The 25,876-nt window shown below is 37.8% G+C and overlaps 1 protein-coding gene across 4 annotated transcripts in view; it reads left to right on the forward strand.

Moving 5' to 3' along the window:
* Window positions 1-25,876, forward strand: part of ATP2B1 (ATPase plasma membrane Ca2+ transporting 1) — a 136,537-nt gene that overhangs the window by 100,673 nt on the left and 9,988 nt on the right. For 3 of the 4 annotated variants that reach the window (XM_066368653.1, XM_066368654.1, XM_066368655.1), the window contains exons 13-21: window positions 3,901-4,080; window positions 4,570-4,657; window positions 5,202-5,308; window positions 13,613-13,804; window positions 14,040-14,253; window positions 14,698-14,909; window positions 18,630-18,737; window positions 20,971-21,153; window positions 21,541-21,627. In XM_066368653.1, coding sequence (XP_066224750.1) covers window positions 3,901-4,080; window positions 4,570-4,657; window positions 5,202-5,308; window positions 13,613-13,804; window positions 14,040-14,253; window positions 14,698-14,909; window positions 18,630-18,737; window positions 20,971-21,153; window positions 21,541-21,627 — 1,371 coding nt within the window. The remainder of the gene's footprint in view (window positions 1-3,900; window positions 4,081-4,569; window positions 4,658-5,201; window positions 5,309-13,612; window positions 13,805-14,039; window positions 14,254-14,697; window positions 14,910-18,629; window positions 18,738-20,970; window positions 21,154-21,540; window positions 21,628-25,876) is intronic. The other variant, XM_066368656.1, reaches the window with a different exon arrangement.

Consider the following 25,876-nt stretch of genomic DNA (forward strand, 5'->3'; position numbering starts at 1 on the left):
CAGCTTAGAACTACAGCTGTGGCATGGAGAAGGTAAGAAAGAGGATCTCAGTAAATGGGGGTAGAACCAACAGGAATGAATAGGTAAGTTTGAATATCCTGTTTCTAACCTTGTTGAGGTGTCTGAAACATCCAAACACCTGTCAAATAGGCATTTGGACCTAGGAGCCTGAAGGTAGTCTAGGCTGATGCATTCACGTTGGAGGTTAAGGGAGACCTGAGGAGAGTATATAGCTCCGGAGGGTTTAAGACTGCCATTTCTCCACAGAGACATTCCTCCAGGAGTCAGCCTCTAACTTACATAACTGTTGGTGGGAGATGCTATTGTTAATAAGATAATCAGAAGAAGCAGTGTATTTAGAGATCAAGATAAATTCAGTTTTGGATGTTGGAGTTTCAAATGCTTATGAAATATCAAAGTGAATAATTTTTGCCAACCTTTGGTCAGAGGAAAACCATTCAGATTTTTATGCATTGAGTTACTGTATTGCTTAAATCTTCTCTAAACATGATATTAAGTCAAGATGTCTACAACTTTTGACTTTTGGAAAATGTATTGCTAGTACTGTGTTCTTGACATTGAGGTTGATGGAGCATTTTATTTTTTTTTAAATATGAAAGCGGCACTTAATTTTTTAGTGTCACAAAATCATATGGGTACTTCTATACAAAATGAGGCAGTGGAATATGAAACAGCTTTCTCTGAGTAGTCTGCACTCTGCAGTTCTGGTGTAGAAAACCTTGATTAATTAGATACCTAGGACAAATCCAGCTTTTTTGCATATGCATAGGTACTTGAACAAGGCATTTAGCTTTTCTTCAGCTTCTTATCTGTAAAAGTGAAGTTTGTGAGTTTTAGGTGGAAGCATTGGGTGATTAGTGGGCAATTAATAAGTGTTAGTTTGCCTTTCTTACATGTTATTTGTCACATAGTTTTAACCCGAGACCGGTTTCTTCCCCTTATTCGTTGTTCCCCTATTCCAAGTGATCTCAGGATACCACCTGGTGAGTGAATGCTTAAATGGACAAACTTGGGTTATATTTTATTTCAAAATGAGATATCAGGATATATGTTACATTCATAAGGTAGACCAATGTTTTTAGAAGCAAATACTGATTTATTTATTTTTTAATAATCAGGGCAGGCTTTGTCCTTTCACTCACCTCTCTGTCACCAGCACCTAGCTACAGCCTGGCATTTAGTAAATATTAGTTTAAGTAAATGCAAATTGTAGCCTGACTAGGCAGTGGCGCAGTGGATAGAGTGTCGGACTGGGATGCGGAAGACCCAGGTTCGAGACCCCGAGGTTGCCAGCTTGAGCACGGGCTCATCTGGTTTGAGCCCAAGGTCGCTGGCTCGAGCAAGGGGTCACTCGGTCTGCTGCAGCCCCATGGTCAAGGCACATATAAAAAAGCAGTCAACGAATAACTAAGGTGTCACAACGAAAAACTAATAATTGATGCTTCTCACCTCTCTCCATTCCTGTCTATCTGTCCCTATTTATCCCTCTCTCTGACTCTCTCTCTGTCTCTGTAAAAAATAAATAAATAAATAAATAATAATTTAAAAAAAAATGCAAATTGTATTCTCAACAGTATAATGACTAATGAATGGAGGGCTATAGTATTATATGGTAAATCCTGAAACTATAGACACATATTAACTTATGTTGCCAGTAATTACACATGTTTTAAGACACATTGTCACCCATAGTACCCTGTTTAGAATTTGCTCCTCCTTGAAAAATACCTAAGGGTGACTATTTTCCCAAAGATATTTATTTCATAGTTCAACAAATCTAAGCTCCCCTTATATGCCAGTCACTTACTTGTTAAATGAATGAAAGGCATTGTACTAAGCATTGGTGATGCAAACATGAGGAGGTAAGGGCTCTATCCTTAAGAAGCTCGTTGATTTGCTGAAAACTTAGGTAAACAAATAACTATAATATGATGTAATGAGCTATAATAGAGGTATGTATAATACAATTCTGTCTACATGGGCCATCTCCCAGAGACATTACACTTAAATTGTATGTACAGTAGAAGTCATAAACAACTTATAGGCCAAATTAAGCCTTCAGTCACATGTGTGCATTTTTAAAATATTAAATATTGAGATAGTACACACAAATGTGAGTGTTTGCTTTCCCTTGAAACTGTAAGTTCTGTCAACATTAGGTACTCATTTTCCCATGGTAAAAATATGCTAGAGCTGAGTGACTCTTTTACAAGGCATTCATCTCAGAGTATGTCACTCTTAGCATGTTTTTCTTCTTGTTACCTATATATCTTTCTCTTACGTTACTTGTATTTGCATTTTCAGCCTCTTCTCTGGTAAGATCAGTATGGATTTTCTGGTTAAAGATCAGGAAAGGATTTTCTAGGCAAAGGGAATTGCATATACAGGCACAGAAAGAATATGTACATGATTCATCTATCAATTTATATATAATAGAGAAATATTTTAGATAAGTTTAGGAAAGTATTCTGAGGTTCAAGTGTGATGATACTCTGTTATACTGAGAACTTTATGGTTTATAATATAACGGTAAGGAATTCATCTTATATTTCTAAGAAAGTGTATTAGAAAAAGAACTCTTGCTCTGGCGGGGTAGCTCAGTTGGTTGGAGCATCATCCCCAAGTGCAGAGGTTGCTGGCTCAATCTCTGGTCAGGGCACATATAGGAACAGATTAATGTTCCTATCTCTCCCCCTCGACCCCTCTGCCCCTCTCAATAAAATCAATAAATAAAAATTTAAATAAAAATAAAAATTTAAAAGAAAAAGAACTCTTCTGTTAAGTATGTCAGATGTTTTAAAGGAGGAACAAACACAAAAACAAGGATATGAATTTAAAAGCTATTGCAGGCCCTGGCCGGTTGGCTCAGTGGTAGAGCGTTGGCCTGGCGTGTAGGAGTCCCGTGTTCGATTCCCAGCCAGGGCACACAGGAGAAGCACTCATCTGCTTCTCCACCTCTCCTTCCTCTCGTTCTCTCTCTTCCCCTCCCGCAGCCAAGGCTCCATTGGAGCAAAGTTGGCCCCGGCGCTGAGGATGGCTCCGTGGCCTCTGCCTCAGGCGCTAGAATGGCTCTGGTTGCAACAGAGCAACACCCCAGATGGGCAGAGTATCGCCCCCTGGTGGGCATGCCGGGTGGATCCCAGTCGGGCACGTGCAGGAGTCTGTCTGACTGCCTCCCCATTTCCAACTTCAGAAAGATACAAAAAAATAAAAAATAAAAGCTGTTGCAGTAGCTCAAAGTAACAAGCAGGGGAGAGACAAGGTAAAATCTATCAGTTGATGGAATTGGAAGAGGTCAGATGACGCTTAGGTTTCTGTTACATGATAGATTTATAAAACAAACTTGGGGCACCCAAATTTTGTCATGCAACTTTCCTCATAGAACTGTGAATCCAGCCCTCACAGTGAGATGGGGGAAAGATCTAGATGTGAAAGTTATGAGCACATAGCTGGCAGTTGAAGATATGAGAGTAGGTGAGCTACCCGTAACCCTAAAGAACCCCACTGCTTACTCTGGTGTTGCATTGATGGCCCTAAAACCAGAAAGGGAGGAAGCCAGCCAGAGAAAAATTTCCTGACGGTTGCCAGGAAGAACAGTGCTTTAAAAAGCCTTTAGTAAATAGTGCAGACAAAGCCGGATGACAATGAAAATGAAGCCAGACCAGAACTAGAATTGTGGCATTAGAAGAGGAAAGAAGAGATTATTGGGAATAATTCAAGAAATAGTGAATATTGAGATGAAATTAAAGTTGTCATTTATAAGACTATAAGGTAATTCATATTTATTCATATTTTCCCCCCTCTGGAAGTACTAATTTTTTTGTAATACAGAGTTTTGTTTTGTTTTGTTTTGTTGTTGTTGTTTTTTATGTAAACCAGGTACCAGATGCAATAAAGAAATGTCAGAGGGCTGGTATTACTGTGCGGATGGTCACTGGTGATAATATTAATACTGCTCGGGCTATTGCTACCAAATGTGGTATTTTAAATCCTGGAGAAGATTTCCTGTGCCTAGAAGGTAAAGATTTCAACAGAAGAATACGAAATGAAAAAGGAGAGGTATGGGTTTTTATTTTTTAAATGTTTTTTAATGAATTAGCAATTCCCTTAAATTTTTGTCAACTTCAGAAACACAAGTTGTGTAAATGTGTTTGGAAAGGTTGATATGGAGCATATTTTAGGGGACCGCCAAGCCCTCTGAGCATTTCATGCTAAGTTAAGGAGCTTCCATTTTCATAGGCAGTGGGGAGGTTTTTAAAATTTTGATCTTATAATGATTTATATAGCAGTGACTCTCAAACTTGAGTATACACCAGAGATTCCGGAGAAACTTAAAACAGTGATAGGCCCCACCCCAGAATATTTAATTTAATAAGATAAACCTGAGGCCTTGCTCAAGAATTTGATTTCACACAAGTTCCCAGGAATTGCTGGTGCTGTTAGTCTGTTAGTCACACTTTTGAGAAACACTAATACATATTCTAGATAACTAATTTGAAATTATGAAACTAGGTTTGGGCACATTTTAACTATGACAAAAATTTATAGATTGAGCAAGAGCGGATAGACAAGATTTGGCCAAAGCTTCGAGTACTTGCGAGATCATCTCCTACTGACAAACATACACTGGTTAAAGGTGCGTAGATTATTTTATTTCACAATTTCTTAACAGAAATATATTTTTAAAATTTTTGTATTGGATTTATTGGGGTGACATTGGTTAATAAAATTATACAGTTTTCAGGTGCAAATTTTTATACAGCATATCGTCTGTATGTTGCACTGTGTGCTCACCACCCCAAGTCAAGTCTCTCTCCATCACCATCTATCCCCCTCTTCCCTCTTCTACCTCTCCCCACACTTTTCCCTCCTGCAGTCTACTTCCTGAAATAGGAATAGATAAGGTTGAATCATGGGTAATCATCTTTTCCAATAAAATCCAAATACCTTTTGACATCTTAGGTGAACGTGTTAATCGTCAGTAATGAAAACAGGATATTGTTCCTAATGTAACTTTAGTTTCTGGAGTTGCTCCTTGCCCAACATCTCAGCAGTTTCCATTCCTCTCTGTTTATTTTTAAACTTGAGTCAGTAAAACTGACTTGTTTGGATATTCTGCAGAGCCACCTTATTAATCAAAGCGAATTTTTTTACAGCCCAAATATTTACTCTTATTTCAGGTATAATTGACAGCACTGTGTCAGAACAGCGTCAGGTGGTGGCGGTAACCGGGGACGGGACAAACGACGGTCCTGCACTGAAGAAAGCTGACGTTGGCTTTGCAATGGTAAAACTTAGCTATTCAAGTGTAACTTACTGACTGTATTGTTTAGTTGTTGTTCTTTACTAAATTGCAGTTGATTTTAGATACTTTCTTTCAAATTCGTTTGAGAAATAATATATAAGCCTAAACTGATTTATAAGTCTAATTAGTTTGTACACTAACTTTATTTGATGTAGTGAAATCTGGCCGGAAGATGACTTCTTTTGAACAATTGTAATAAAATCATACATTTACCTCTGTACTCTGTAAACTATATGTGTCTGTCATCTTATCTGAACCTTGAAACAGTCTCCTTAAGAGGAGACAAACTCAGAACATTTATATGTATTAAAGTTAAAAAAAAATTAACTCTTCCACTCAACTGAAAATGTCTCTTAAGAGTAGCTGATATTTTATATTTAATATATATAATCTTTGTGTGTGTGTGTGTGTGTGTGTGTGACGGAGACAGAGAGAGGAACAGACAGACTGGAAGGGAGAGAGATGAGAAGCATCAATTCTTTGTTGCTGCACCTTAGTTGTTCATTGATTGCTTTCTCATATGTGCCTTGACCAGGAGGCTACAGCAGACCGAGTGACCCCTTGCTCAAACCAGATGAGCCCACACTCAAACTGGAGACCTTGGGGTCTCGAACCTGGGTCCTCCGCGTCCCAGGCCAATGCTCTATCCACTGCGCCACCGCTTGGTCAGGCTGTAATCTTTATTGATTGGAAAAATACCTACCCCCCCTCCAAGTCTCAGTTTAGATTTGAATATTTAGAGCACTAGAAAATTAAACATTTTACTCTTTTCTACTGGTGCTTTGGTACTGTAGAAGTACTGGTGAAGCATTTACTATAAAATGGATATCATGAAATAACATATGCTACATAAATATTTATTTCTTGTTTGTTTTTTACCTTTCTTTTTCCAAACGAGAGGAGGGGAGATAGAGAGACAGATTCCTGCATGCATCCCGACCGGGATCCACCCAGCAACCTCAGTCTGAGGTCAATGCTCTGCCCATCTGGGGTCATTCTCACAATTGCACTATCTTTAGCTCCTGAGGCGGAGGCTCCAGGGAGTCATCCTTAGTGCCTGGGCCGATGAACTCAAAACAGTTGAGCCACTAGCTTTGGGAGGAGAAGAGAGAGAAAGGGAGAGAAAGAAGGAGAAGGGGTAGAGAAGCAGATGGTCGCTTCTCCTGTGTGCCCTGGCCAGAAATCGAACCCAGAACTTTCAAATGCCAGGCTGAAGCTCTACTGCTGAGCTAACCAGCCAGGGCATAAATGTTTAATGACTGAATTTAGGTTGTTATATCTTTGAATCTATTTCCTCCAGTTTTTCAGTGCTTAAATGAATCTTTGTAGCCATAGTGCCATAGAAAATTTAAGTATTTTAGTAATTTTATTTTTGAACAATTCTGGTCCATATTACTAATTCTCAAATCTAAAAATATGAAAACTGAAATTTATTTAGTCAATTTTTATTTAACTGTGAAACTTATCCTGACCTAATGTGCAAATGTTATTTGTCCCACTTAATATTAATATTCAGAGTTATTATAGAGATATTAATGTGTTTAATGGGGTGCTAACAACCTCGGGGGGATGTGTGATAGAAATTATGTGCCTCATTATCTTTTTAAAATATGAGAGGCTGAATTCTGAAATACAGTATGGCCCCAGAGGTTTCAGATAAGAGAATATTTATACGTGTACCAGTGTTTATTTGCATAATTTGTCCTGGTATTTTGTAGCTAAAATAGGGCTTAGCGAAACCACCACCACGGTGGCAGCCTTCCAACAGGAGTGAGCGAGGAGGAAAAGGAAGTTAGCTGAATAAAGTGCTCTCAGCCATTGATTGTGAACCCAAAGATTCCTACCCTGTCCTAATCCTACCCTGTCCGAAACTTATAACGGTTGGTAGGACATTGATCTGAACTTCTTAAGACTTGTGAAGAGTAGCTGAAGGGATATGGAATATTTAAATATTTATTTACATGCTGTCCCACCAGGTAAACAGGGTCATTCATTGCTGCTCTTGAGAATTGAGCACAATTCGTCTGGTCAGCTGAGCAGGAAGACGTTTTTAGACAATGCATTTTAGAATTTTTTTTTAAACTTTCTTCCCAAAACTTAAGTGTTTAAGGCAGATACTGAGAGCTTTAAATAAATTCAGATGGATATAGTAATGTAAACAGAAACACAGTATAGTCACTGCTTTGTTTGATTTTTTTAAGCCCTGAAGGTTTCAGGCCCATGGCATCAACCCCTCTTTTTAAAAGTAGCACTACAAAATACACTTTAAATAATTTTTAAAATACAGAGAAAGAATAATTTCTCAGTGGCTTGGATTTGAAAGTACTTTTGCTCAAGCTTGAATTTTACTTTCTATGTTCAGTTCTTCAATTTTATGTTTTAAACTAAAAGACAAAATTTTTTGTCTTGGGTTTTTATTAGATACCAACCAGAAATTACTATTGGTTAGTTCTGGCTAAACTTGCCTTTTATTTTTCAGGCAGAAACAGCATTTTAGAACCCTATCTATTTATGTGTTATCTCAAGTTAGCTGTAGCTAGAAATAGAGCTATGTTTATGTATATATATGTACACTATACATATGCACTATATATTTAGCAAATTCAACATTAAAATAAACTTTATAACACTAAAATAAGATTTATGATAGGACTCTACTGCGAGTACGTTATTAGCTTGCAAAAAAGTCTGGCGTTTTCCCTTATTTAACCACTCCCCCTAGAATTCCTTTCTATAGCAAGCCTCCACAGTACATTTAAAATATGATTACATTTTCTTATTGTTATACAGTAGTCCATCCTTATTCGTGATTTTGCAGTCCATGGTTTCAGTTACCTGTGGTCAACCGCAGTCCTGAAATATTACAAGGAAAATTCCGGAAATAACTCATAAGTTTTAATTGTGCAGTGCTCTGAGTGATGAAGTCTCGTACCTGCCCGCTCCGTCCTGTCCAGGACATGAATCATGTTTTTTGTCCAGTGCTGTATGCGCCACCAGCGCGTCAGTCACTTAGTAGCTGTCTGGGTTATCAGATCATGTGTCCCAATCCAATATCGCAGTGCTGTGTTCAGGTCACCCTTATTTTACTTACTGATAGCCCCAAAGTGCAAGAGTAGTGGAGCTGGCACTAGAGAAGTTGTAAAATGCTTCCTTTAAGTAAAAAGGTGACTCAATACAGAAAAAATTGTATGCCAATATCATTTGTATCACTTCATCTCATCGTGTAAGCATTCTGTCCTCTCACATCATCTCCAGAAGGGTTAATATAGTGCAATAAGATATTTACACAGTTTTCTTACTGAAATTTAGTTAATCATGTATACAGATATTTCTGTCATAAAAGACTAAATGCCAGGATGTATTTCTGTGACCCCATATGTCTGTGGTAGTAAGATTCAGCACACAAGGACATAGATAAGCAAAGCCTCACTGCAGCCAGCAAAAAAATGAACGCAGTACACTGAATGCCTCAAGGAGGAAGTCCTTGATTCTGCCAGTAGAGGCGGGAAAGTTTTCTGTAAAAGGTGCCATTTGAGCTGAGGGAGGGAGAAGAGCGTGTAGAAAAGTACAGGCAATTGCCAATTTCAGTGAATTACAGATACGGTCATGTGCCACTTAATGAAGGGACATGTTCTGAGAAGACGCTGTGAGGCTCTTTTGTCATTGTGGAGCAGTGTTTAGTGCACTTAGTAAGCCCAGATGGTATGGCCTACTACTCACCTGGGCTGTATGGTAGAGCCTATTGCTCCCAGGTTACAAGTCCTTACACCGTGTTATTGTACCAAACAGCATGAGCTTAAATCAGGGACAAGAGAAAATTATGGAGTCAAGAAACATGATGAGCCTGACCAGGTGGTGGCACAGTGGATAGAGCGTCGGACTGGGATGCGGAAGGACCCAGGTTCGAGACCCCGAGGTCGCCAGCTTGAGCGCGGGCTCATCTGGCTTGAGCAAAGAGCTCACCAGCTTAGACCCAAGGTCGCTGGCTCCAGCAGGGGGTTACTCGGTCTGCTGAAGGCCCGCGGTCAAGGCACATGTGAGAAAGCAATCAATGAACAACTAAGAAGTCGCAGTGCGCAACGAGAAACTGATGATTGATGCTTCTCATCTCTCTCCGTTCCTGTCTGTCTGTCCCTGTCTATCTCTGCCTCTGTAAAAAAAAAAAAGAAACATGATGAACGTGAGATGTATGAGGCTGTTACTGGAGTCACTTGGCACACTGTTTTATCTCAAACTTTCTAATAAGTAGAAACAGTGCCCTCAAAAATAACGATAAAAACTCTGGTATAGTACATGCATAAGCCAATAACATAGTCATTTACTGTCATTATCAAGTGCTATGTATTGAACATAATTGTATGTGCTGTACTGTTATACGGCTGGCCCCACAGATTTCTTTACATTAGCATCCCCACCGTGTGAGCGATGTGTGCAGGTGACATTACAACAGCTACAGTGTCACTAGGCCATAGGCATTTTTCAGCTCAGTTATAATTTTAGGGGACTACTGTCATATATATTCAATCATTGAACAAAATATTAATTGTTCATGGCTGTAGTTTTAATAAATAGGAGAAGGTTTGGTGTTGGAATAGTGGGATATGAAACAGGATTAACAGGGAGCCCCACCTGATGAGGGCTTGAATTCGAAGATAAGGAATTTGTTCTTTCCAAGCTGACGTCTGGTGGGGTAAAACTAGTTTGGAGACAAACTGCATGTTAGCATACAGCTCATAAAAGAGCTGTTTACTAATTCTTGATGAAAAGTTTCCCAAACTTTTTTGATTATAGAACTAATTTTTCTAAGTTTATTTTTCAATTATAGTTGACATACAATATATTAGTTTCATGGTGTGATTAGACATTTATATACCTTGCAAAGTGATTCTCCCTGATTAGTCTGGTAACCATCTGACTTGTACATAGTTATTACAATGCTATTGACTGTATTCCCTGTGCTGTCATTTACATCCCCGTGACTGTTTTAATAACTGGAAATTTTGAAGGGTTTTGAACACAGGAGTGATGAGATTTTGCATTTTAAAAGACAGGAGAAAGATTGGAGGCAGGGAAACCTTTTATAGACATGTGAAAAATGTTGCACATTAAAAGTAAAATATTCAGGATTAGGAGCTAGAGACTAAAATTTTAAATTAAAATTGTTCCTTCAATAACTATTTCAAGAAAAGCTTGATTTGAACTTTGTTTTTATTAAAATAATATACGCATATTACTTTTATTTTGTTGCACAACTTTTTGTATTCCTTGTAAATTGTCTTTTTCATTCACTTTTCTTTTTCCATTTTATTTACTTTTGCTTAGTTTTTTTGTCTACTTCGCACTAATTCATCACTACATTCTCCTTACATTACATCATAGACATCTGGCACTTGTACCCACTTCACCTTAGAGATGCCTCTTCCAGGCCCTCTGACATGCTTTCATCAGGGGTGTGTGCTGGGCCTGCTACGCCTCCACACCTGAGGGGTTCCTTTACTGCTCTCCTACGTTGGATCTTGTATTTCCTGGACTTGATGACATCATCATCTTTTGGGTTTTACTGCCTCATGTTGCAGAGCCATCTCCTCTAATAGCTTCCCAGGAAGAGGGGTTATGAGAGTTAAAGTTTTTCATAACTTTTTTCCTCTGTTGACTTTTATTTTTTATTTTTACAAAGACAGAGAGAGAGTCAGAGAGAGGGATAGATAGGGACAGACTGACAGGAAGGGAGAGAGATGAGAAGCATCAATTATTAGTTTTTTGTTGCAACACCTTAGTTGTTCATTGATTGCTTTCTCATATGTGCCTTGCCCGTGGGGCCACAGCAGACCAAGTAACCCCCTGCTGGAGCCAGCGACCTTGGGTCCAAGCTGGTGAGCTTTTTGTTCAAACCAGATGAGCCCGCGCTCAAGGTGGCGACCTCGGGGTCTTGAACCTGGGTCCTCTGCATCCCAGTCTGATGCTCTGTCCACTGCTCCACCACCTGGTCAGGCTCCTCTGTTGACTCTTAATCTGACTTGGTGTGAAAATCTAGATTGAAAATCCTTTTCCACTTAGAAGTTTGAATTTGTTCTTCTTTAGTTGTTGCGTACTACTTTGAATTTTGACCCTCTTGGTGTTTTGTTTTGTTTTTCCCTTTCTAGAAGTATATAAGTCTTTACTTTGTTTTCAGTTCTCTGAATGTTGTGATGATTTGTATCAGAGCAGCTCTTTACTTTGAAAACATATTTTCTTCCATCTTATGAAATTTTCTTACACTAGTCCTGTTTCCTCTCCACTGTTTCTTCTTTGTTGAATATTCCCCCTGATTTTTCTTGGACGTTTTAGCTTGTAGCTTTTTTCCTGTTTACCATACTTTTGTCGTCTTGCTTTTCATTTCCAGAGCTATTTCCTCAACTCTTGTTGTTTTTCATTTATGTGAGTCATTTATTTAATTTCCAAGCGTGGTTTTTGGATTTCTGAGTCTCTGTTCTTGTTTTAACATCCTGTTCTTATTTTATTGATGTACATTTTACCTTCCTACGGATTTGATTTTTTTAAGACTTTATTCAATTTAAGAGAGGAGAGAGAGAGAGAGAGAGAGAGAGAGAAGGGGGAGGAGCAGGAAGCATCATCTCCCATATGTGCCTTGACCAGGCAAGACCAGGGTTTCAAACTGGCGACCTCAGCATTCCAGGTTGACAATTTATCCCATTGCACCACCACAAGTCAGGCGATTTTTTTTTTTTAATGAGGTCTTGTCTCGGCAGAATCTATATTCATTTCCTTTTAGGTTTGGGTTTTCTGTCTCATGTCCATGCTTTCCTGAGATGTCGAGTGATTCTTGGTCATCTCTGCCTATTGCTAGTGTCAAGTTGAGAAGCTGGAGAGCCCTGGGCCTGTCGGTGGAATTTACCAACCAGAAGCTTCTCTGTAAAGTGAGCTGGCTTGGCCATTTCACTTCCTAGGGTACCTTGAATTGCAGTATTTGGGCAGGGGGTCTTTCTTTTAAAATGATCAGATTTCCCAGAAAGGAATCTTCAAATCAGCTGCTTAGGGAGCAATCCTGAGTACTGGTGTCCTGGGGAACAGGTAAAGAAAGGAAGATGATAGTCTGGGCATTCACTAAATGGTTCCTCTTTCTTCAGTATGGCACCCTGCACTCAACAGTACTGGGCACCCTTCAGTCCAGGTGTGCTCTGTCATGTCCCTCCAGGACGTTAGCAGACAGTCTTGCCATGTCAGAGGGAGTGGCAGATTGCCTGGTTGCATCGACCTGGGAAGGGGCTCTGAGGATCTAGCTTTCTTTTCATTTTATTACTGACATACAACATGCATCCAGAAAAGTGCCTGAGTCATGAGTACACAACTGGCTGGATTATCACAAGTGAACAGACCTAATCTTTGCAAGGCAAGAAATACATAGAATGTTACCTACACTACCTAGACGCCTCAGTCATGCTCACATCTCATGACCGCCCTGCCTGGCTGCAAAGATCACTAGTGTTCTGAAGATTGATTTTTTTCTGTTTTTGAACTTTATTGCAAAGAGCCATATATTGTGATTTTGACTCCAGCTTCCTTTATTCATTATTATGTTTGGGAGATTCATCTGTGTTGTAGATAGATAATGTAGTTCACTCTTTTTTTTTTTTTATTAATTCATGACATTAATCCATCCTATTGTACTGTTGACAGACATTGTTCTTAAGTTTGGATCTTCTGAGTACTTCAGTGTCTTCAGTAGACTTTCAAGAAATCCTGCTGTCTTTTTTCACACCTTCACCCCTAGGGCCCGTCCTAGCTGGTGCCGCCAAGGCCTGAGCACACACAGGAGAGGTCTGCAGTGTAAAAAGGCTGTGTCTCTGCCCCCCCTCCTGTTGGCTGAGGGTGCAGGTTTCTGGGGTCTGCTGATGTTACTTAGTATTTGATTATCTGCTTCTCAGCCTCTTAGGTTTTTCTTGTATATCTTCTTTCCTATTTATTTTGTCTTTGTGGGGTTTGTTTTTTTTAATATACCTTTTTGTGTGACTTTTGGAAGGAAGTGGGTTAGCCTGTGTCCATTCTTTTTGTAACCCAATTTAAACTTTATTTTCAGTCTTTTTCTTTAATTTTTTACTTCTCCTAAGAGAATTTCTGAGAGATGGTATAATAGAATAACTATATTACTTCTTTTTTACAGTAAATTTAAGTAAATAATTAAGTATAATGGTAAGTTTTTTGTTGATCAGATGAACATTTTCCTTTTGAATACTTAGAAGTTATACTGTAAACATGTAGTCTAATTCACAGAATTTTTTCTAATAGGGCATCGCTGGAACTGACGTAGCTAAAGAAGCATCTGATATTATTCTCACAGATGACAACTTTACAAGCATTGTTAAAGCAGTTATGTGGGGACGAAATGTCTATGACAGCATCTCAAAATTCCTTCAGTTCCAGCTTACTGTTAATGTCGTAGCTGTGATTGTTGCTTTCACAGGCGCCTGTATTACTCAAGTAGGTGTACAGTTTGTTTTATTGAAATGTGTTTATTTTAAAGCATATATGTAGATAATATTCCTTTTTAAAGGACTAAAGTTTTTAAATGAGCTGAAGCTTAATGTTTTTAGTTAATTAATATGAAAGTGCAGTCTAGTTCTGTTCTTTTAGTTTTTAAATACAAAAGGCTTCCTGAGAATTGGTGAGTCCCCGAATAGTTGTGAAGGTCTATTAGGAAACCTATCTTTTCTAGGACTCGCCGCTTAAGGCTGTGCAGATGCTGTGGGTCAACCTCATAATGGATACGCTCGCTTCCCTGGCTCTGGCTACAGAACCTCCCACCGAATCTCTCTTGCTTCGGAAACCTTATGGTAGAAATAAACCTCTCATCTCACGCACGATGATGAAGAATATTTTGGGTCACGCATTCTATCAACTTGTAGTAGTCTTTACACTCTTGTTTGCTGGTAAGAATTCAATGCCTGATAAAGCTTCAGTCTCGGTTCCAAGCTATTATCTCAGATGTTTAACATGACAGATTTTTAAGAACATAAGTTTTCTCTTTGACTCCACATTTACCTTTTATTTCCCCTCTTTATCAGTAGATGCTTAGTAAATTTGGGGAAGCAGTCTTAAGAGATGGGATGAGGGGTAAAAAGAGTTCTGCTTTCTCGTACCGACTATGCCACTGTCTTAGATATGTGATCTTCAGTATGTCACCACCATAGTTTTGGGGCCTTTGGTTTGCTCATCTCTAAAATGAGAGAAAACGAGATAACCCCAGGCCCCTTCCAACTCTGTCATTTGGGATCAAATACAGGTCTAATTAGGTTTTATTATTGCATACCTCCTTGAAAATGTCACATTACTTTGTATGATAATTACAAAATAATAATTTTTCATTCTTTCAGGAGAAAAGTTTTTTGATATTGATAGTGGAAGGAATGCTCCTTTGCATGCTCCTCCTTCAGAACATTACACTATTGTTTTTAATACCTTCGTGCTGATGCAACTCTTCAACGAAATAAATGCCCGGAAAATTCATGGTGAAAGAAATGTGTTTGAAGGAATCTTTAATAATGCCATCTTCTGCACAATTGTTTTAGGCACTTTTGTGACACAGGTAGGTAATTGGGAAAGATAGTTTCAAATCTGATTATAACGTGGGAGATATTAGGCAAACAGGTGGCTCATGCCAGAAATTACTGGACTGTGATGTGTGAGGCTTCTGTGTATTGTTTTGATGACACTTTATAAAGAGTTTTAAAATTGTAACTTGAGTGAAAAATTTTCCTATCATGAAATTCTACACATGAAAAGAATATGCTAAGCGAATACTTTAATTGCACTATGGGTTCTGTGGTTGTGATACCTCAATTCACTGATTCTGACCATTTCATTCTACATTATTGTCAAAACTTATCATTTTGATTCTATTTAAGGTAAACGTTACAGTTTAGCTTCTAGGCATGCCTAATTGCTTTTTGTTTGTTTGTTTGTGTGGGTTTTTTGTTTTGTTTTGGTTTTTAAGTTGGAGTAGGGGAGATACAGAGACAGACTCCTACATGCATCCCAACCCACCGGAAACCCTCGTCTAGGGCCTATGCTCAGACCAACCTCACTGCCCGGGCTAACACTCGAAGCAGTCGAGCCACTGGCTGTGAGAAGGGAAGAGAGAGAGAATGGAGAGAAGGAGGGGAAGAGAAGCAGATGGTCGCTTCTCATATGTGCCCTGACTGGGGATTGAATCCAGGATGTCCATACACCGGGCTGATGCTCTATGCACTGATCCAACCAGCCAGGGCCAGTTGCTCTGTAGCAATTAATAACAGTTGTACTTCTACAGTTGAGGTTATTAAATAATAAAAGGTTTTGATATGAATATTTTAAATTCCATATAATTCTGAATGGCAGCATCCTGAGTTGGATCTCTCAGTTTTTAATTTTGTAATATTATCAAACAAGGCAGAAGAGAGAGTAGAGAACAGGGTGTGAAGAGTGGGACTGGAATTGAATAGTAAGGACTGAAAATTTTCTCATTTCTATAGAAACCATTCTAAGAAAAAAATTGATCACTTTGTATCAAAATTTTGTATGGTGATTTTATATAAGTATGTATTATTATACCTGTTTCTATATGATCTTGTATTCTGTGCAACTCTTCCATATAAGGCACTGTGGAATCAAAACAAGTAAAGGAATGGTACATAATCACACCAGGAAGTCAGTAAGCACAATAAGAGTTCAAATTTAAAAGTGAGATTTTTATTTTAACAGTTTAATTAGCTTATACCCTGTGTACTGTAAATGCCAAACCAAAGACCCTAGACTAAATTTTATGTAAAAACTTACTATTAGCTTTCAATTTCTATAACTTTTAGGAGAAATGGAGCTTACTTACTACATAGTTTTTGGAAGTGTTTTATTTATACTACAAAAATCATTTTATATGACATGCTCAAGTTTTAGCTTTTATTTGCTACAAAATTACGTTTATTTGATCTGTTACGAAAACATGAGGATTACAAAAATTTAACTACCTATCTCTATCAAGCAAATCTAGTAACTTAGTTCCCAACAGAAGGTGTTGATATACCTAGCACAGTTAACGTGAGGCGCCATTCTTCAGCACCTCTCAGTATGCCAGCGCTGCCCAGAGCCTGGCCCGTAGGCCAGCCACTGGTTCACAGCCACTTTATTACAAGTCCACAACGAGGTAAGGAGCATGTGCCAGAACATAAGTCAGAAACACTACTCTCTATATTTCAGATGAGGCTTTTTCTGTGTTGTTTCTTGGGTGTTCTATGATTTCTGTTTTTAGTAGCAATAGAAGCAGCAATACTGTGTGAAAAGGACATTGACTTGAACTCCAGTACAGGTTCCTTATCTTCTTCTCATGGATTAGCATTTTGAATAGCACTTTTGTAGAAGGTCAGCTGGGTAGGAAAACACAACCCTTCATTTACACAAACCTCATTTGGTTTATTTCTAAGCAGAATGGCCAAAGTTTTGAGGTACCTGAAAGCCTCCACCTTTTAAATTATATTTAATTTCTGTCTCTTATTTACTAGTCTTATTTTTACTTTTTTTGAGGGGAGGGACAGATTAAGTACATTAAGTACATAGTAATCTTTAACTCTGTAAATAATTTGTTTCTTTCCTACTTTGTAGTAATTGATACAAAATCAATGTTTTCAAAATGTGTTCCATGAAACAATGGTCTTTTGAGTTGCTTTTACAGCCTCCATAAACTCAGGAAGTAGTACCAGTTCTGTTTATCCCTTGGAAATTTTCTTTTCTTTTTTTTTTTCTATAATCAAGTGAGAGGCAGGAAGGAGGAGAGACAGACTCACACATGCTCCCCTAAATTCTGCTATTAATTAGGTAATTTTTAATTCTTCCATCTCGAAAATAAAAGATTATTATTTCTTATGAAAGTAAACCCAACCATATTAATCATATATTTTTTAAGCATTGTGATAGCCTTTTCATATCCGTCATTATACTTAGAAAAAAAAGGTAATGTTTAAAATTTTTTTAATTGAAAACAGCCTGACCAGTGGTGGCGCAGTGGATAACACTTCGACCCAGAACACTGAGGTCATCAGTTCGAAGCCCCAGGGTTGCTGGCTCTGAGCACAGGGTCACTGGCTTAGCCCTGGTCAAGGCATGTACAAGAAGTGATCAATGTACAGCTAAAGTGAAAGCAACTCAATTTGATGCTTCTCACTCTCTCTCCCTTCTTGTCTCTCTTTCTCACTCTAACAAAAATATATTTGAGAACACAAAGATACGTTGAGTTGTTTTGTGTGTGCAAAAGAAAATTTTGCAAAAGAAATTAGTTTGCAAAAGAAAATTACTCTGGTTTGATATCTATTAAAATCCATGCAAGATTGCCAAATTATTATAATCAACTGGTTGGACTACTTAAAAAATAAAATAATACAAAAGTTAGAAAGCTATCTGTAAAAGTATACAAATAATCGTGACTTTATGGACAATGGAATTGACAAATGCATATCACTTGAATTTGGTACAACTATAAAGAATGGAGTTCATAACTTAAAAAAACAAAGTTTTTAAACTGTTAATACCAAAATGTTCTTTTTAATATTAGTATTTGGCAGCTACTAACTGCCATACCAAAAAGAGGCCTGTCAGTTTACAAAAGGGTGAATATTGTTATTTAACTTTTAATAGTCCCATCTATGCTGTTCTTTAAAGCAAGGAGGGAAAGTGAGCACTGTATTATGAATTTATTTGTGCAGATCACTGGACTGTTTATAAGGCAGAGCAAGTTCCTGAGGTTGTCCACATGAGTTAGCACATTTTTCATCGAACTTTGCAAGTTGGTTTTCTTCTCTTAAATCTGTTTGTATTTGTCCTAACATCTCATTGTTAACCAGGAATGACTAGCAATTAGAAAGAAAACAAAAATGATTGACTCTGATGTCCACTTTCCACAAAGGTATACTTATCTAAGTGGAAAGCCATAAATTATTCAGAGTTATACTAAATACAGGGGAATATAATTTCTTGAGATTATATTGAAAACAAAATAAGGCTTTCTTTTTATAAGTTACCTTCTTGATCATGAGAATCATTTTTTTTTCTTAGTAAACATAATTTAAACATGAAATATACCTGCATTTAAATTTGGGGCAAAAGGATTTTACTTTATTTCACTTGTCTTATTTTCAGCTTATGAATATTACACATGTAACCATCAGAATAATGGTTGTTTAGTTTAAAGTTTAGAGGACACAAATTTGGGTAATTTTGAAGTATATGAATTGTAAAATTTGAAAGATGTAAATAAAGTTACTCTTGATTATTTCTCCAGATTATAATTGTGCAGTTTGGTGGAAAATCTTTCAGTTGTTCAAGACTCTCAATAGAACAGTGGCTATGGTCAATATTCCTAGGAATGGGAACGTTACTCTGGGGCCAGGTAAAAAAAAAAACACATTTTGTTAAGTGATTTTTAAAATTTCTAGTGTGTGTTTTCTCTAAGCAATTCTGTACTTGATTCTAAGTAGTTACCATTTGGGGGCAAAAAGGGCATTTAGAGTTACGGGGGTTTTTTTAATGTAATATTTGTTTTAATATGTCACTTGCTCTTTATTATGATTATGCATATATAATAAAACATTTAAATTTTTTTACATAGTTTTTTAACTTGTTTTTTTTTGTTTGTTTTTTTTTTTTTTTTTGTATTTTTCTGAAGCTGGAAACGGGGAGAGACAGTTAGACAGACTCCCGCAGGCACCCGACCGGGATCCACCTGGCACGCCCACCAGGGGCGATGCTCTGCCCACCAGGGGGCGATGCTCTGCCCCTCCGGGGCATTTCTCTGCCGCGACCAGAGCCACTCTAGCGCCTGGGGCAGAGGCCAAGGAGCCATCCCCAGCGCCCGGGCCATCTTTGCTCCAATGGAGCCTTGGCTGCGGGAGGGGAAGAGAGAGACAGAGAGGAATGAGGGGGGGGGTGGAGAAGCAAATGGGCGCTTCTCCTATGTGCCCTGGCCGGGAATCGAACCCAGGTCCCCCGCACACCAGGCCGACGCTCTACTGCTGAGCCAACCGGCCAGGGCCTTAACTTGTTTTTAAGAAAAAGTTTTACAATCATATTAAGATAATGTATTTATAATGTATTCTAACCATATACAATGGTTAGAATTGTAGTATCTGTATCTTTAGTCTATGACCTTTTTTTGCATTTTTAAAATAAATGTTTTTACAAAAATATGTGTACTTTAGACTATATAGTTTTTTTATGTAACTTAATCCAAAATGTAGCAGAGGAAAAATTTTGAGCTTCAGCTTAAAGAATCTATCCATAAAAATAATGGTACCTGGAGAAATGGGCCACAAGACGACATTTTAGATTATCTGGATTGAATGGCTTTGGCAGTATGTCTATATAATATTCTATCTGAAGAGTGAGATTATACCTCATCTTTATTATAGGCAGCTGACTTGCGAGTGCAAGTCATTCTTTTTAAAAGACAAATGGCGATGGTGTGCACATTGCTCATTTTAAGTTCATTGCCATTACTGTAAGAGTGGTAGAGAATCTGTACTAATGTTTTCATAAATGAAGGTTTACATAATGTTATGGTATATAACTTGTGTCAACTAATTGTCATTCTACAAGTCAGTTAAACCAAACATCCAGGTTTTTCTTGAATTTAACCTTTATGTACCTTTTATCTCACCCTCTTTTTTTTTAATTGTGTTTCTAGGTTCTGAGGTATCTCTTGCTCATTTCAAATAACTCACTAATAGAGATCATCTTTTAAGTAGGATCCATACTTGGTCCACTTTTCTTTTTGATTACCATTCTAATTGTTTTCTAATGTTCTCTTATGGGCGCAACAGAACCCCACAACTTCCCCCAAATCTGGCTAATCTCAGGAAGAAGAAATTCAAGTCTCTTTTTGTGTCTCTGAGCCTGTTTCACATGAACTCTATGAAATGAGGTGGTTGGACTAGAAGTTCTAACTCAGCAGATCTGATTCTGACTGCATGCTTGTTTCCCCCCATCAGCCCAACTTCCTTAAGGAATGACTGTGAACTTTTATTACTTAATAGATATGTTTGTGGTTTTTGTATCCTTTAAGTTTCCTGGGATATTTGTTCCTGTTTGGTGTCACTACCAGTCGTTGTTAATCCAATCTTACATAGTTTCATTTATAAAAGTAAATATATTTATTAAACAAAACACTACTTTTAGTTTAACCTTGAAGATTTGGGGAATTTGGGTATTTTTTTTCTCATTGAATTCTTACAGCACTAATGAAATGCAAACTTGTTTTGCATCCAGTAAGACGACCTGCCTTTTTTACTGTATTTGAAATAAACATGAGTTTAAGTAATTATATATGTCAAAGCATGGTTTTATAATATACTGTTTTAAATGTCCTAAATGAAGTATGAAAAATGTGATTAGATTATTTTCATTCGGTAAAACTTTTTTACTCTTCCAACTGAAATCTTGTGGATAGTGAAGAGATAACTATTTTTTGTTCTGAGAAAGAAAGCCTGTGATGGACAGAATCCCAGCTGCTCTGTTGGCAAGGATGGTTGGTTACACTTGCACCTTTTCATATCCTTTATACTGAAGGTGATCAGCTTAATGGTACTTGATATGATTTACTTCAAGTTCTTTCCCCTGTGTTATAGCTTATTTCAACAATTCCAACTAGCCGTTTAAAATTCCTAAAAGAAGCTGGTCATGGAACACAAAAGGAAGAAATACCCGAGGAGGAGTTAGCAGAGGACGTGGAAGAGATTGATCACGCTGAGCGGGAGTTGCGGCGTGGCCAGATCTTGTGGTTTAGAGGTCTGAACAGAATCCAAACACAGGTATGGGTCTGGAGAGAGGTAGGAGAGGTGATGGGAACGGGAGCCAGATGAGGACTTGGGACCTGGGGAGGAGGTTTGAATGCACTCCTTCACTTCCTTTCTAGCCTTCCCAACCCACAAAACTTAATCTTTTGAAAAATAATACTGGTAGCTGGAATGAGTGAAGGTTTTAACTGATCATGAAAGAATGTGCCTATATGCCCCTAAGCTCCTTTTTTCCTAGCTTCCCCCCCCCCCCCATCACAAAATACTACTCTTGCCTATTTTATCTGCTCTGTAAAAAGTGCCTTTTTTCTTTACTTTTTATATGTTGGTAGATGGAATGGTCCTTTCTCTTGTTCTCTCTCTCTTGCTGAGCAAGCTGTCATAATCTCTGATTCCTTGCAGATGGATGTAGTGAATGCTTTCCAGAGTGGAAGTTCCATTCAGGGGGCTCTAAGGCGGCAACCCTCCATCGCCAGCCAGCATCATGATGTAACAAATATTTCTACCCCTACACATGTAGTGTTTTCCTCTTCTACTGCTTCTACTACTGTGGGGTGTGAGTGTGTGTTCCTAAGTGCATGAAATTAACATTTCCTACTTCACACACCTAACGTTTCTCATTTTCTCCTTAATGTTTAAATTCATTGTTCAGGCTTTTCTCATAAAGCTTTCTTTTCGTAAAGTGGATTGAGACCTCAAAGTGTTGTCATTGTTGTTGTTTTATTTCTTAGAGGGTTAGATAACAGGTGGAAACAATTGCAACCAAAGATTAGATATGAAACCTGTGAGCTTGTCTCTAGGCTAACTCAATGACTGTTAATATGGGGAATAAAATTGTAGCTCAGAATTTATGAAACCACTATAAATGTTTGAGTATATGCCTTTAAAAATGATTGCATTGCATGGTGCCCAGAAGCATGTGATTTGAAAGTGATCTAACAGAACGAAGAAACTGTATTTTTAAAGCTAAAAATGATTGTAGCATTCTGACCTGTGTCTTGCCGAGGTTGGGAAGTAAGTGTAAGTTCTCAGTATGCAGCCATTTGTTCTCTTTCTTAGCCTAGACCAGTGGTTCTCAACCTTTCTAATGCCGTGACCCCACAATACAGTTCCTCTTGTTGCGGTGACCCCAAACCAAAAAATAATTTTGGTCGCTACTTCATAACTGTAATTTTGCTACAGTTATGATTCGGAATGTAAATACCTGATATGCATTATGTATTTTCCGATGGCTTTAGGTGACCCCGCTGGGGTCGCGACCCACAGGTTGAGAACCGCTGGCCTAGACTATGTTTTGAATTTTTTTTCTTTTTGAGAAGGGGCGGTTTCTGGATAAGCTTCATAGTTCTGTGGTATTTATGGGGTTTTTTATTTGTAATTTGTATAATCAATTTAATTTACAATTGTATCCTGGATAAGAAAGAGTCTATCACTCTAAGTTTTCCAAAGAAGTAGGGAGAGTACACTGTTAATTATTTAAACCATTTTATGTCATACTTTCCATTAACTGATGACTAGAGTAACAAATTTCCGTACAGGTTTTTAGTAAACGGCAAACTCCCCAAGAGCCTTATAATCTTTTTTGTAAATCAGGGTCTGTATTTTTCGGTGGATTCTCAATCTGTTAGAGGCACTCCAGATAAAAGCCCACCCACCCCACCCCCCACTAAGTCAGCTGAGATACTTCAGGTTAATCTTGTATTTGGGCAGAGACCTGTCTTTGCCGTTTGGGCTTTACCTGGGTAAGGACAGAGGAACCTTGGGAAACCGCAGAGAGGATGAGTTGAGAGAGAAAACAATGTTGTGTGAAGGACTGTTTATTCAGTGCCTTTTTGTGCTTTGTTCGCTGAAGTCATTTTCATTTGCCATTTTTGACAGTGTTGTAAAACAAGCAGAACAGGAACTATTCCCCATTTTACTGTGAGAACTGACTTGGAGCTTAAAAGACTTGTCCGTGGCTAATACTCAGAGGCAGCGTGTTGTAGAGCAAAGAGCAGATGTGCACTAAGGACTGACTGGCCCTGCGTTAAATTTACATAAGTGGACAGATAGGGAGCTTTCTTTTGAAAATTGCCCTGACACTGCCTTCCTGAATGGAATGGCAAATGTAAGTCACCTGGCCTAATGCCTGGGACAGCCAGTGTCAGTTGCATCCCTCCCTCCCTCCCTGTATCTCTGGACTTCACATTATTCCTGGCTCTTAAAGTCTTATTACGACTCATCCCTTCATCTCCTACCATTCGTGCTTCATGTGTGGAAAGCTACCATATGCCAAGACCATACTGGACCTTCATGACATTACAGTCTAGTAGGGAAAATGAACAAAAAATTACTACATGGTAAGGGAACACAATATAATAACAGGCTCCTTTGTGTACCTGGGAAGTCAGGAGAAATGACCTGAGGGAAATGACTCTCAGGCTGGTTCTTGATAGAAATCGCTCTGTTGGAGAAAGCAGGCTTCAGTGACAGAGTTTGGTACTCAGAGTAATAAAATGTAAGGAGGTACGAGGCTGGACTGGACAGTAAGGACCAGTTTATATCGTATAGGAAGGATCTAAAATGAGACTTTGTCCTGAAAGCCTCTGCCTACACTTAAAATTTTTAACTTGAAAAATTTCATATAGATAAGTTGAAATATTAATACATGAGTAATAATACCCTTTATGTGGATTTACCACTTCTTAATATTTTATTACATCTGCTTTAATATTTAGCTATATATAAATATGTACTTGAGCCATTGAAAGGGTAGGTGTCATGACATTCATCTCTTGAATACTTCAGTGCGTGTCTCCTAAGAATAAGAAGTCTCCTGTATAGTCATACTGTGTTATCATATCCAGAAAATTTAACAATAATGCCATTTTATCTAATGTACAGTCCATATTCAGATTTCTCCAGTTGTCCTCCAAATGTCCTTCATCGTTTTTTTGAGCCGGAATTCAAGATAGGATCATTGCCAGTGTATGTTAGGGCTCCTGATGCTCCTTTAATCTAGATCCATTTTTTCTGCCTTTATTTTTCAGGACATTAACTTTTTTGAAGAATCCAGGCCAGTGTCTTATAAAGTATCCTGCATTCTGAATTTTTTTGTTTCCTCATGATTAGCTTCCTGTTAAACTTTTCTGACAAGTTTATCTCCTAGGTGTCATGTATTCTATTATTTTAATTTCAGCAAAATTTTAAATAATTATTTTTTTATTTGGAGGGGTATCACATGACTTTAGGTATACCACATTTACTATATTTCTTTGTATAATTGTGTTTCAGGCCTTATATTAAATATCAGATCAGTCACCAACTTTGTTTTAAAACGTGCCCACCCACACCTGCCCCTGGCTCTTTTCTGATGCACAGGTATTCATGAGACCTCTGAGTTGCTGGGCTCATGTGGCCAGGATGATCGAGGTAAACCTCAGAGGAACAAGGGCAGCTTTGTAGTTGTTGCTTCATCAGGGTATGAGATGTTTATTTATTTATTTTGTAGTCTGCATTCTTGGAACCTTAGGAGGTGTTGAGGGCTGATGTATAGTCTGTTGATGAAATTACCATTGTACACTAAGAGTTGCAGTAATTATATTGCTGTTACCATAAATTTCTTTCAATCTTACTGGAAAAGCCTTGTCTCGGGTGGTAGGTAAGTACAGGACCTCAGCCAATATATAGAATTCATTATTAGTGTTAATATATGTAATGAAAGGTTTGGTTTCCTCACTGGCTTCTGTCTTAATATAGAATAAATAGTCTTAGAGCTATCTGTGGATGTCAAACTTCTGTGACTATTATTTGGAATCTTTGCTCTGCTAAATGGAGGAAATAATCATCCATTTTGACTGTGTCACACACTGGCTTGAAACAGCTGTTGAGAGATCTTTTCTCCCTCATTTTTAGTCAGATTTTACTCCTAAATATCTCTAGAGAAAAACATTCTGCAGTTTTTTTTATTATTTTTATTTATAAAGTATATCATTTTATTATCAGTCTTCTGCATTAGTAAATTCTTTTGCTGACTCAATTGTTAAGCCTCCTGGAAAGGAGAAGTGGAGAGAAAGTCTGGTCTAGGCGAATGTGGGCCACACTGGCCTGTTGCCTGTTCTTGAAAATAGTTTTTTATTAGAACAGAGTCATCTCAGTCATTTAAGATTTCATCTGTGTAGTTTTTGCACTACACTGCAGAGTTACATACAGCTCACAAAAGCTATACTTACTCTCGTCCTTTATAGAAAATGTTTGCCAATCTATTCCAGATAAGTAAAACATTACACATACACAAAGTGAGTCTTACTTTGAGAAAATTTAATGTGCAAATGCCCAACTTTGGAAAATAACTAGAATTTTCTTGTTGCATTGTACCTTTTGTTTTACCATTGCAGTCTCTGTTAGTGCTGCACATAGTCAAAGTAATGATGAGTATAAATCTCAGAAATGGGCAGTCTGTTGTGGAAGATAAGATAACATCAACTAGTGACTAAAATAGTCTCAGACTTTAGAGCTAACCTTGTGTATGATGTTTTTGGCGATAATATTGTTACTCTTTTCTGCTATCAAAAGTTAGGATTGTTGCTATAAAAATGGGTGGTTTAACAGGATACATGGTTTTTATTTATTACATTTAATGTATTTAATGTAAACTAATAATCATTTTATTTTCTTAAAATTACTGTATGATTATGGTAATCACTGATTTTTTTTTTTACCATATATGCTTTTGTACAATGTTTTTCTCTGAATTTAC

Source organism: Saccopteryx leptura, chromosome 2 (assembly GCF_036850995.1).
Source record: "Saccopteryx leptura isolate mSacLep1 chromosome 2, mSacLep1_pri_phased_curated, whole genome shotgun sequence".
Lineage (NCBI taxonomy): Eukaryota > Metazoa > Chordata > Mammalia > Chiroptera > Emballonuridae > Saccopteryx > Saccopteryx leptura.